At 50.7% G+C, this 12499-nt stretch overlaps 1 protein-coding gene across 1 annotated transcript in view; it reads left to right on the top strand.

Annotated features, from left to right (window-relative positions):
* FSTL4 (follistatin like 4) overlaps positions 1-12499 on the top strand; it is a 414621-nt gene that overhangs the window by 363813 nt on the left and 38309 nt on the right. The window contains exon 8 of the mRNA XM_043587798.1: positions 4068-4188. Coding sequence (XP_043443733.1) covers positions 4068-4188 — 121 coding nt within the window. The remainder of the gene's footprint in view (positions 1-4067; positions 4189-12499) is intronic.

Below are 12499 nucleotides of genomic sequence, written 5' to 3'. Positions count from 1 at the left end.
TCTATTTAAAAAAAAAATTTAATATTTATTTTTGAGACAGAGAGAGACAGAGCATGAACGGGGGAGGGTCAGAGAGAGAGAGAGAGAGACAGAGGATCCAAAGCAGGCTCCAGGCTCTGAGCTGTCAGCACAGAGCCCAACGCAGGGCTCGAGTCCAAGAACCCCGAGATCATGACCTGAGCCGAAGTTGGATGCTTATCCGACTGAGCCACCCAGATGCCCCTTGTTTCATTTTCTGGTTTGGGAGTTTTATTTCTGAGGATTATACAAGGCAATGTGTATGAAGCTTCCCAGCACAGAGCTAGGTCTTGAAGACTGTGAGCTGATGTTATGACCAATCCATCACTTTGCGGTTGATCTGTGGAAACCTTGGCCTTGGCGCGCTTCTCAGCCTGAGCAACCTGTCGTCCCCATTGACTACACAGCCTCATCAAGGGGGCACCACAACCCGAGCCCGGCTTCAAGGGCCCTCCAGTGAGGAAGGGCTGTGAGTACAAAGGCTCAGGGAAGCAGGAGAAGGAAAGTGCCAGGGGATCCCCAGCACCAGACCCCCTGCTAGAAGCTCTGGTGTTGTTCTTTGGGATGGAGTCTGCCCTAGACCCAAGCAGGTGAGATATTGAGGGGCTCTCGAGGTTGGGACCACACCCTACTTCCCTGCCCTCTTTTCAAGATGCCATCTTGCCACCAGGCCTCCAAGCAAAATCTATTTTCCTCCAGACTTAGGTTTTGACACACAAACAGCTTAGACTAGAAATATGTCAGCCCCAGAACTGACTAACCATTAACTTTTCATAAGCAACTCAGGTATGAACCCTTTATGACTCTGTTATGACACAGGACAAATCAGCTATCTGGTGTTTTATTTTTATTATGGAAGTGATAGGAATGGGGCTTTTTTAAGCAGAGCAATGCTTCAGAGAAAACTCACTGGGCTCTAGCAGCGCTCTCCAATATTTTACTCCATCGGGAATGCTGTTGTGTACTTTTTTTCCCCCTGAAAATGAAAGCAGGCTGCCTGCATCCATGACCCACCTTCCCCGCTGTGCCCTACCCCAAGCCTCTCTCTGGGCCTGCACTCCCTCACTGGGCTAATTAGCCAAAAAACATCTTGATGGGTCTCATGATGGTTGTGGTGGGGCGCCCTGGATGGTGAGCAAGGCAGAGGGTCAGCGTTTCCAGGAGCTGCTCTGCGGCTGCCCTCTGACAACCCTTTGTGCCACGGTGATTGATAGCCTTCCCTCCCTCCTGCCACCAGATTGCTTCTATGGAAAAGGGCACAGGGAATGGCAAGAGGGATGGTTTGGTGTTGGCTCTAGGAGGTCAAGGGGAGTTTTGCATATGCTGTTAATAAGATGAAGAAGGGCGCCTAGGTGGCTCAGTCGGTTAAACATTCAAGTCTTGATTTCGGTTCAGGTCTTGATCTCACAGTTTGTGATTTCGAGCCCCGCATCGGGCTCTGTGCTGACAGTGCACAGGCTGCATGGAATTCTCTCTCTCCCTCTCTCTCTGCCCCTCCCGCATGTGTGCTCACCCTCTCTCTCAAAATAAATCAATAAACTTTAAAAAAAGAAGAAGAACCCACGTACGTCACACTTCTCACACTGGGAGAAGTATTCACGTGTGTTCTCTTGCCAGATCTCCCCAACACCCCAGGAGGTGGGCAGGGCACACGCAGGTGGAGAAACCAGAGCCCAGAGGGATGAGGGGACATTTGGTCAGTGACAGAATTCAACTAAAATCTGAGTCTCCTGAGCCCTGGTGCCGGACTTCGATCACTGCACAGCCCCGTGTTCTCGCCAGTAAGCCAGGACCTCCTCCGTCCTGTCATTTCTGAGCCCCACCCCTCAAAGATGCGGAGTAGCTAAGTCTAGACCTGATGAGGGGTGTCCCAGAAACACCCGGCAGTACCACTTGCCAGCATGTCTGTATTTGGTGTCTGGCCAGGGCCCACACGGTGCCTGGTCCTGCAAGAGCGAGTGCATCTGACCCGACAGGCCCTGGGGCAGGCCCTCCTTGCCCATCGGATGCTCCTCAGGGACTCCAACCTGCCAAGGCCGCCTCCTGCCCATCCTCCCCTCTACACTGGCCTAGAGGATCCCACGCTGTGTGGATGCAGAGGTCATAGAGTCTGGGCTTACTGAGTTTTTTCTTACTGAACCCCTGGCATCAGCCCCTCCTGGTTCTCTTTTATGTCCCTTCCCTAGTTTTTTGTCTGCCCTCATTTTCCTCAGGGTTCTATTCCCCTTCTCAGGTTATCTAGGTCTCTGTAAGCTGCCTGGAAGTCTTTGGGGAAGGTGGATTTGAACCAGGGGTAGGCCAAGTCTCCCTGCAAGCCAAATCTGTCCTCCCCCCTACTTTTTTAAATAAAATTTCACTGGAGCTTAGTGGTGCTCATTAATGTATGTACTGTCATGATTATCTTTGTGCTACAAGGCAGAGTTGAGTATGGCCCACAAGGGCGAAAAGATTTGCTATCTGTCCCTTTAAGAAAAACTTTCTCGTTTTTTTTAATTCCAGTTAACGCACAGTGTAATATTTACTTTCAGGTGTGTAGTAGAGCGATTCAACCTTCCATACATCACACCAGTGCTCATCACAAGTGCCCTCCTTAACCCCCATCACCTATTTCACCCATCCCCCGCCCACCTCCCCTCTGGTAACCAGCCGTTTGTTCTCTATGGTTAAGAGTCTGTTTGTTGGTTTGCCTCTCTCTCTTATTTTTTCCCTTTGCTTGTTCATTTTGTTTCTTAAATTCCCCATATGAGGGAAAGCATATGGTATTTGTCTCTCGCTGACTTGTTTCACTTAGTATATATAGTCTCTAGCTCTACCCATAGTTTTGCTAATGACAAGATTTCATTCTTTATGACTGAATAATATCCCACTGGAGACGCGTGTCCCACATCTGCTTTATCCACTCATCAGGTGATGAACACTGGAGCTGTTTCCCTATCTTGGCTGTTGTAAATAATGCTGCTCTAAATATCAGGGTGCGTGTATCCCTTTGAATCGGTCTTCTTGTATTCTTTGGCTGAATACCTCGCCGTGTGATTGCTGGATCATAATCTACTTGTACTTTGAACTTTTTGAGGAAGCTCCATGCTACTGCCCACCGTGGCTGTACCACGTTGCATTCCCATCGGCAGTGCAAGAGGGCGCCTTTTCCTCCACACCCTCAGCAGCACCTGTTGTTTTTTAGGTTGTTGATTTTAGCTTTCCTCACGGGTGTGAGATGATACCTCATTGTAGTTTTGGTTCACATTTCCCTGATAAGTGATGCTGAGCATCTTTTCATGTGCCTGTTGGCCATCTGGATGTCTTCTCTGGAGAAATGTCTGTTCGTGTCCTCTGCCCGTTTTAATTGGATTATTTGTTTCGGGGGTGTCGAGTTTTGTAAGAAATACTTGCCAGCCCTAAACAAGGCTGCCCACCAGAGCTTCTCAGCAGGTGGGTGAGAAGCCCAGGAAACCAGCCGAGCAGGCCCAGGATTAGTAGGAGGGGCAAACGAGCCCAGTGATTAGAAATTGAGGGGGTGTGTGGGGAAGGTATTCAAGCCTGGCCTCACAGGCTGAATAAGGCGTTAAGTGAGTATATCAGGTCGAGGCAAGCAACACGTAAGAGTGACGGGGTCCCTGCTGCCCGGGCCGTCACAGCCTCGCAGGCAGCTCGGCTACAGTGTAGCAGGATTCTCAGACAGAGCGACGGGATGCCGAGGCTTGTCTGTCCAGGAAGCAACTTGATTCGTCCTGCCGGCACGAGCTCAGTGGGTTCGTACCAAAAAAAACCGAGTCTCAAGTGATCGGGGTGTAGCCTTTTATGCAATTTCTACTTCTTTGTGTCCCATATTTGGTGACATATCGTCTGATTGGACACAGCGCAAGTTCCAGAGTCATGTTGATTGGGCCACGTTGCCTGCCTTTGTTTTCAGGAGGCCTCCACCACATTCTTGAGGGAGGGGCTCTACCGCAGCAGGGTTTCTGTTTTCTTGGAAAAGTAGGAGACCTGTCTATCCTTCCCGGCCTACTCAGTGCAAAGGCCGACCTCCTTGTCTTCCTCGCCCTGTGCAGGACTTCGGAGAGGATGACTCCCTCTACATCACCAAGGTGACCACCATCCACATGGGCAACTACACCTGCCACGCCTCCGGCCATGAGGAGCTCTTCCAGACCCACGTCCTGCAGGTGAATGGTTAGTAAATGGCTCCATGCATGTCGTCCCTTCAAAGCGTTCCCTAAATGCTGCTCACGGCACTCCTCCCCGTCCCGTACTCTATCTTAAAGATTGTCTGAGCCCCAAGTATCTCGTCCCTGTAGTAAGTAAAGGGCAGCAGTGGAGAAAGGGCGGTCGGCCGACTAGTTTCTCCGTATGGCTTCACCCGAAGCCTTCTTTGATGAGATGATCCCAGTGCAAGGGGGTGAGCTACTCAGGCAAGTCACACTCAGCAGCCGGGGCTCTAGTGGGGTCCCCATAGAATGTACCGGTGCCTCAGCGACAGCCAGCTGCTGTGCTCTTGGACCCACTGAGTAGCTGACACTGTCTACAACGCAACATTCCTCTCCCAGGTGGTGTTCACCCAAATCACCTGTCAAGTGGAGAGGCATTACCTCTTCCAACAGGGCCTGCTTCCCATATGCCTCCCTAAGAGGCTCAACAAGCCTCAGTTGGGACCAAGCTAAGAACCTGAGCAGGCTTGGGACATTTTTATTGCTTCTCACAGACCCCCCATGTTGCCAAGACTCCTAGAAACTGAGAAGAATAAGCCCCTCCCGATGACAACACAAGCCACTGAAATAGCCAGTGTTTTCTGAGCACTTAAGCTGGCCGAGCCCTGTGCTAATACGTCATGTGGACTTTGCCAGTCAGTGTATTTTAACCCACGTTATGGATGAATCTCTAGGTAAGGTCACTTACCTAGTGACCTCTGTGTCACACCACTGGATGCCCCAACCTGGCCATTTCAGCCATCAACACAAGCAGGCCATCACAATGCCATGGTCAGCACCCCACAGAAGTTAGATACATCCAGCCAAGCCCAGCGGGGCTCCACTTCGACCACTGAGCAGGGCGTTCAAGTATCACGGCGGTGTGGAAACTCCAAGTCTGCCCTAGATCTTTTGTGCCAGCTGGTGGCCAGGGCTTCTGCTCTGAGATAAAGTGAGCAAGGTGTTAAGAATGATTACATAATGAGGCTCCATTTCACTTACCTCTGGAATCAGGGTAACAAGCCATTTAAGGACAACTGGGGTGAGCTCAGCTGGTGTCTACATTTACCCTGCAGGATGTTGTAGGATTTTTATAGCCATACATGCCTAGGCCATATCTTAGTATTTCCCTTACCCTGGGACATACTTAATTCTTTGGGGGTTTGCAGCTGTGCTTGCTGGCTTAAATCCAGGCCTACAATGAAGTCACTGGATTTCTCCAGAAATAACCCAGGGGTTCCTAGTTGCAACTAGGTGAGTTAACCCAGACTAGGTTCAGAGGCCACTGTCCAGTGTAGCCAGCAGGCAGTGTCTGGGGCTCCCTGGCACCAGGGGCTGCTCCAAGGGCAGAACACGCGCTCTGTAACAGAAAGAGGGCTTTTCCCTCTAAACCTGGCAAGGAGTGCCCGGCGTGGTACAATGTCGGTGACCGCTTGGTTGTGAAACAACTCGACATGGCTCACCCCGGGTCCCTCGGGTCCTCGGATAAACCTGGACAAGGCAAATGAAGCAGTATTCATTAGCCTTTTATATCCTGACCCCACTTCACAAGAACGAGGGGCTTAGAGAGCTTGAACCTCTTCTCCTTGATTTTTTACAAAAGAATCTCAGAGGAGGGGGAGGGGAGCCACCTGCCAGGGAAACTGAGTGCCTCACAGGTGAGAGCCTGAACTTGCCCTGGGCCTCTGGAAGAGACTGTGTGGTCTTAGATGACTTCATATGCTAACTGGCATGTCCATGGTGCTAAGGGCAAGTCCATGCCCTTCTGCCCCACGTCTCCCCAGACTTGTGAGTCTGAGGTCATGATGCGGTTGAGTCCGTTAGTCATGCCCAGTGCTGAATCCAAGAGCAAAGCCCAAACCCACAAGCACCATGAGGTATCCCTCGGCTCCAGCTAGAGAATGAGCCCTTCCTCCAGGTGGGAAGTAGGCTATGCAGCTGTTCAGTCCCTCCCTGAACTCCTCCCACCCACACCCACCGGCCCTACCATGACCTAGTCTCCACCGAAGAGGCTGCTTTTGGCCCAGGGGAGTCTACTTAAAGCAAAACCAACCGCTGAGAACCAAAAGAGGCCACTTGAGATCTATTTCCTAACTGCGGAAAGATTTAAGGCTTCTCTTCCAGCGGAAACATGATCAGTAGTCAGGAGCATGCTGGGATCTTGTACTTGGTGATCAGGGTTTTTTTGTCATTAAATTGGCCCTTTGTGCTTGGCCCCATGACAGCCAGGTGAGGCCACGGGGGGGGGGGGGGGGGGGCGCCTCTAGCTGCAGGAGCCCATGAAGTTCCTGGGTTGGGCTGACTCCCAGCACTTGGGGGTGTCGTGTGGGTCCACTAGCCAGCTCCCTTATGGAAGCACCATGCTAAAGTAGGTGGAGTTGCCTCCCAGAGACCTAAGTCCACTGCCTGCTGACCTGGAAATAAGCAAGGTTTTCCGCGTGTTAGAGAAGTTAAGCTTTGTGTCGGACTGAGAGGGGGGAAAAAAGTTGTATTTGTCTGGGAAGACGGGAAGATGTTGAAAATAGAATGGTGTGAAAGACACAGTTAGGAAAGCAAATGCTGAATACCTGTGGTGTGCCATCCCCGTTTCATAGAGGAGGTGACTGGAGCTCAGAGGGATTCGGTGATCTCAGGATCCCAGCCCTGCAGTTAGGAACTGCAAAGCACATCTTGACTCCAAAGCCCAGACTCTTAACACCTGCCCTGCCCTGCCTTACCCTACTCCTCCTTACCAGGGCATCATGTTCTTGCTATTAAAGAATCCAGATGGTGGATGCAGGTGTGGGCCACACACTGTGGAGGACAGGGGACAGGCACCCTGCCTCATGTCCCTCTGCCCCTCGTGCTGAGCTCAGGCCTGGCCAAAAACAGCTGGCAGCCTGAGCACGTGATGAAGGAGCTATGGCAGGGAATGTAGGGCCAGCCGGGCCTCAGCAGGACTGAGGTTGGCAAGCCATGTGGCTCGCTTGTCCAGCTCAGCTGGGGCTCGGCCCATCACAGTGTAGACTCCCGATGCTGCTTCAGGTCCCAAGAAGGCTGGGGTGCCGTGCAAGGCTCACAGCGGCAGCGGACGCAGAGAGCTTTGCAGGCTGCAGCTTGGTGTAAGAGGCTTCCTGGCAGAGCCCCTGGGAAGCTGAGGAGGCACCCTTGGTGCTCACGACAGCAGGAATGCTGCCTTGCTCAGGAGTGTCCTGAGGAAGTGGGAGAGAAGGCAGGAGGAAATTCATCCCTGGGATTGGTTCCCTTTTGTCATTCATCCCAAGCATGATTGAAAACCCGGAAGATCCTGAGCTGCCTAGGTAGGATTTGGTGCTGTTGCCCAGCAGTGCTCCTGGAGGTCTGGTTCGGTCCCCACTTGGCCCGGAAGCTGGTCTTTGGCTTACTGAGTGGAGGCTGTGTGTGGACACCCAGTCAGGGAGCGATGTTCTGTGTCCATTCCTCCAGATAGTTTCTCTTCAACCAGAGGGAAGGGGTTGGGGGGATGAAGAAGGGAGGACAGAGGGCCCTGCCTAGTTAACTGCTTCTCTGAGTGCTCAGAAGACTCCAAGCCAATGGGCAGAGGTGCTGGGGAGTTCGCATGTGGCTGGGGGGCAAAGGCACAGAGATCCCACTCCAGGGGGCAGGAGCTGGGTAGGGCTTTCCACCCTAGGCACGGTGCAGCTCCCATCGGGTGACAACTCTGTCACAGAGTCAAGAGCTGAACTCTGAGCCAGAGAGACCTGGGTTCAAGTGCTTTTGGCATACAAAGAAGGCAAGTGAACATACTTGTAAAATGGGAATAACAGTAGTACCTCTTGCCTTATCAGCCTGATGAGATCTGCTATATCTAAAATGCTCAGAAAATGCCTGTTTACGGTCCAGGGTGGCACAGGTATGGGAGAGATTTAGGGGTTGTCTCAGCCATATTTCACTACAGTTGGACACTGTATGGTCTGGACACAGATGGTCTGAGCTGATGGCCCCTCAGAGAGCCTCCAATCCATTATACAGAGGGGAAAATCAAGGCCCAGAGAAACTTGCCAAACCAGGGATAAAATACTTCTTTCTGGAGCTGCCCCACTCCCTGATGGCAGGGGCAGGACCCCATATACAGGCTGGGCCACCACCTCCTGGGGCTTCTCCATCCACAGCTCTGCCTTGACCTGGTTGGCCTCTCTCAAATTATTAGTATGACTTCCCCATAGACCAGTCCTCCCAGAGATGAGGCCCAAACACTGACATGATTTATAACTTCATGCAAACCTCCTGCATTGCCTTCATAGGAAGGAGGGAGACCTTCAGACATAAATGATTAATCCATTAAAATAAAAACACACTCGAACTCCCCCACGGTTCAGACAAGTAAGGATTCTTTCTCAAAACACAATAATAATCTCCCAAATCTGTTTATTACTCCAGCTTGGTACTTTTGTGAATGTGCCTCTTACTTAGGACATGTTTATGCTGCCTTTCACCTTGGAAATGATCCATGCTTCCCAAAAAAAACGGGCCTTTGTGTTACATATTCAAATGTTTTCACTGGAGGGTTTTGCAAATTTAAAAGAAAGTGAATGTGTTTACCCAGAATATATTAATTTCAAATGATTTTTTGGTGTGTGAATTAATACAAAGGAAGAGGGGAGATGAGGGCCAACGGAAAACAGGTGGGTCTTTGTTGCCGGCAGGAATTTGTGTGTCCCCACCACCCGCTCAGTCTCTCACAATGAAAATGCAGGACTTTTTCTGACTGGGCCCCATCCAAGTGGGGGCCAGGGCCACCAGGGTCTTTGACACCTCCATGCCCAGTCAGCTTCTCGGGCTCTCCTGTCCTGGTAGGAGGCTGGGTCCAGAGCCCTGACTCTAGTAGGATTCGCATGTTCTGCCCAAGGTGATCAGGGGCTTCATCCAGACCCTGGGCCTGTTCCACACCAGCTGTAGGATTGATGGCTGTGTCACCACACACAAGGAGGACAGTTTGGTTCTGAGGGCAGTGAGTAAGCTCCCACCCCACAGATGAGATGATATTTTTTTTTCTTAAACATTGTCCTGTCATTTTTCCAGTTAGCAAGTGGTCGGGTCAGGGCACGATGGGCTTCTCAGTGGAGCTTGTGCAAGGCAGTGAGCGAGGAAGACCCAAGGGGCCTAGGACTGTGCACAGGGTCCCTAGCTGTCCCGCTGTTGTCTCCTCCATGCCAGTCCAGCAGGACAAAGGAGGGGAGGCCTGAGCCAGCAGCTTCCTGGCCCCGAGAGCCTGCAGTCTGTGTTCACGGTGACCTGGGTCCTGCCACCCACTGTCCTTACCTCTTGGCCCCCACCCCGCCCCAACTGCTACACCCCATGAATTTGCACTGATTGTTCCCTTGGCTGACAATGCTTCTCCCTCCTTTGCTGCCAGCCCCTCGTGATCCTCCAGGTGTCAGCATAATCTGTATCCCACAGATACGTACGAGTCTCCTGCAGGCCATTCACAGGCCGTGGGTTGGAAACCCAGCAGTGAGCAGGCCAAAATCTCTGTCCTCTTGGGGCAAGTCAGAGGGTGCTAAATACTCAGGAGGAGAATGGAAAAACATATAGGATAAGGAAAGTCAGATGAAAGGTAGAAATGGGAGAGGGGATGGCAAGTGAAAGCCTTACTGAAAAATTGACATCTCTGACATCTCTGTCAACTTGCTGGGAAAGTCACCAGTCCCTCCACAGGATCTTGGTCTGAGCAGCCGCAGGGTGGAGTGCCCATTTTCTGAGACAAGAGAAGGTTGGAGGAACAGGTTTGGGGAAGAAAGTTCAGGAGCTCATGCAGACATGATAAATGCTAAGGTGTTGTGCACCCGGTTGGGTTTCTGAGCTTGAGGGTGAAGGGACATCCGGGACCAAGGAGGTGCGGTCAGCTGTGCCAAATAGTACAGATGAGGACAGAGAACTGGACACTGGGGGCAGGGTTGGCATGTGGGGGCCGTTGGAGAAGAGCCGTTTCTGTGGCATGGTGGGGAAAATCTGATGGGACTGGCTCAAGAGGCCGTGGAGGAGAGAAATTAGAGCCCCCAAATATGGACATCTCTGCAGGGTGCTTCCAAGGAGAAAAATTGGACAGTATCGGGGAGTGAAGGTGGGGGAAAGAGGTTTGGGGTTTGTTTTCCCAAGGTGGAAATTAAATGCTTCTCATGGGCTGATGAGAAGAATCATTAGAAAGGGGGAGAAGGCTGCAGGAGTAGGAGGGATGTGCTGGAGCAATGTGTCCTGCAGCGGGTGAGGAGGCATGCTGTCTGGAGACGTAAGACTCAGAATGGGACGAAGGAAGAAGAAGGCTGGCAGTGGTGCTGAGAACCAAGGGGTATGCCTACCCCACGGACCAGCCCACTTCAGAGGAGGAAGAGGTGAGAGAGAGAGCCAAGTCCCCTTAAGAGGCTGCAGGAGAAGCCAAGTCGCCAGGTTTCCATTTGAGCAAAAAGGTGAAAGGACGTTCATACAAGAGTTTGAGGATATAGGACATTTTGCTGATGGCTGAACATGAGTTCCAGAAGATACAACCGAAGGTTTTGGGGATGAGGGATGCCCCAGAAGCCCAGACTTCTTGTGAATACTGACATGCTCCTGAATAAGGGGCAGGATGAAGAGTGTCCTAACCACCTCTATTTGCATAGTTGGGGCCAAACTGGGAATGGTGGGCCTTGGAAGATGGAACATGCAGAGTTCTGAGAGGTTGGAGGCCACAGGAGGCGTGGTCTTAGCCCCAGGATCATTGTGGCTCACAGAGACCCATGGCCAGCAGGGGGCGCCTCTCACCATGAGAACATCTGAGCAGTATTTCAACCGCTGCCAGTGCAGGTGTCTTTGCCCAGTAGACAGTCATGTATTTTTAAGTGAATGACTCATTCCACACCCTTGACTTTCAGTCACGTTTCACTTTTTTCTAGAATGTTGCTATGCATTTCAGTTGACAGCCCTGAATTGTCGTCTTCCAAGTCAGAACTGACTCAGGATCTCACCTGGAACCTGATAGGTAGAAGCAAATCCTCCAGCCCCATCCCAGACCTCCGAGACCAGACCCTGCGCGGTGGTCCCGGTGTAGTTTTAACAAGGCCCCCAGGGGATGTAGATGCACGCTTGAGTTTCAGAACTTCATGGGTCCACAGATGGTATCAAAGGTCAGGGCTGAGGCCAAGGACTGTCTTCAAGGCTGGTACTTACCACTGGCCATCTATCTGAAGAAGCCAGTCCACACACCACTGGTTTAGATTTACCAGATCAATAGACAAACCTCCCATCAATTGAGGGATGGGCACCATGGGTGTATGGAAGGTCAGTATTTCCTTTGTGAGGTGGAGAGTGGCTCCTACTGGGTTCTTTAAGTTTTCCCAGACCCCTGTCCCCGTGCCCCAAAAGCTCCCCCAGCCCCCACCACCCTGTAATGCTTATCACATTTGGAGTTCATTGTTTAATCACCTTCCCCGGGACAGAAGGCTCTGTGGGGATATGGACCAGTCCCATCTTCATTCATTCTTCTGTCCTAATGCCGGCCACTGCGTGGTATTTAATAAATGTTGGCTGCATATAATAAATTGACCGAGCTTTGTAAAACCAATCCAAACCATTAATGTGGTGCCTGACCCAGAGGTGGGGATTCCCTCAGCAGTCCCCTGCCCCCCACCCTTGCAACGTTTGCTCTTGTCCTACTTGGTAATATCTGGTGTGAAAAAGTGCCTGTCATCGCTGTTGTTTTTCAAAATTTACTCTGCTGTTCTTGCACATTTTTTCTTCTGGGTAAGTTTTAGAATTCTTTTGTCAAGACCTCACCAACTGATTTGAATTGCAATTAGATTAAAGGTATGGTTTAATATGGGGTATCTCCTTTCTTAACCCCAGTACATCTTCCTATCCCAGAAAGTCTCTCTACAATTACTCAAGTCTTTTTTTATGTCCTCAGTGAGATTTTACCATTTTTTTTTCACTTAGGTCCACCGTATTTTCTGTCTGGTTGCTGTCAGTAAGTAAGCTATTAGTTGTGTATGTTTTGGTACTGGCCCCCGTATTGCATTCACTTATTAAACCTTACTACTTTTGGGTTCATCATCGGGAGCATATCCAGGTAAAATACATTTTTTTCTCCATCCTTTTAATATTTGTGCTTCTCATTTCTTGCCTTCAGTTGACTGTCACACCTGCTATAATGGTGAGTCTGATATTGCCTTCCTGCCTTTTCATTTTTTCTTTTTTTTCCAACTTAATATTTCACCAATCTGAAAAGAATGGTGCTGTTTCTTCTTTTTATAGAGATATTCCTCATTGTAGGAAGCGAGTATGATTCTGTTCCTATTTTATTG

The sequence above is a fragment of the Prionailurus bengalensis genome, chromosome A1 (genome assembly GCF_016509475.1).
Source record: "Prionailurus bengalensis isolate Pbe53 chromosome A1, Fcat_Pben_1.1_paternal_pri, whole genome shotgun sequence".
NCBI classification, from domain to species: domain Eukaryota; kingdom Metazoa; phylum Chordata; class Mammalia; order Carnivora; family Felidae; genus Prionailurus; species Prionailurus bengalensis.
Note: the sequence above shows the minus strand (reverse complement) of the source record. Positions and strands in the feature narration are given on the sequence as shown.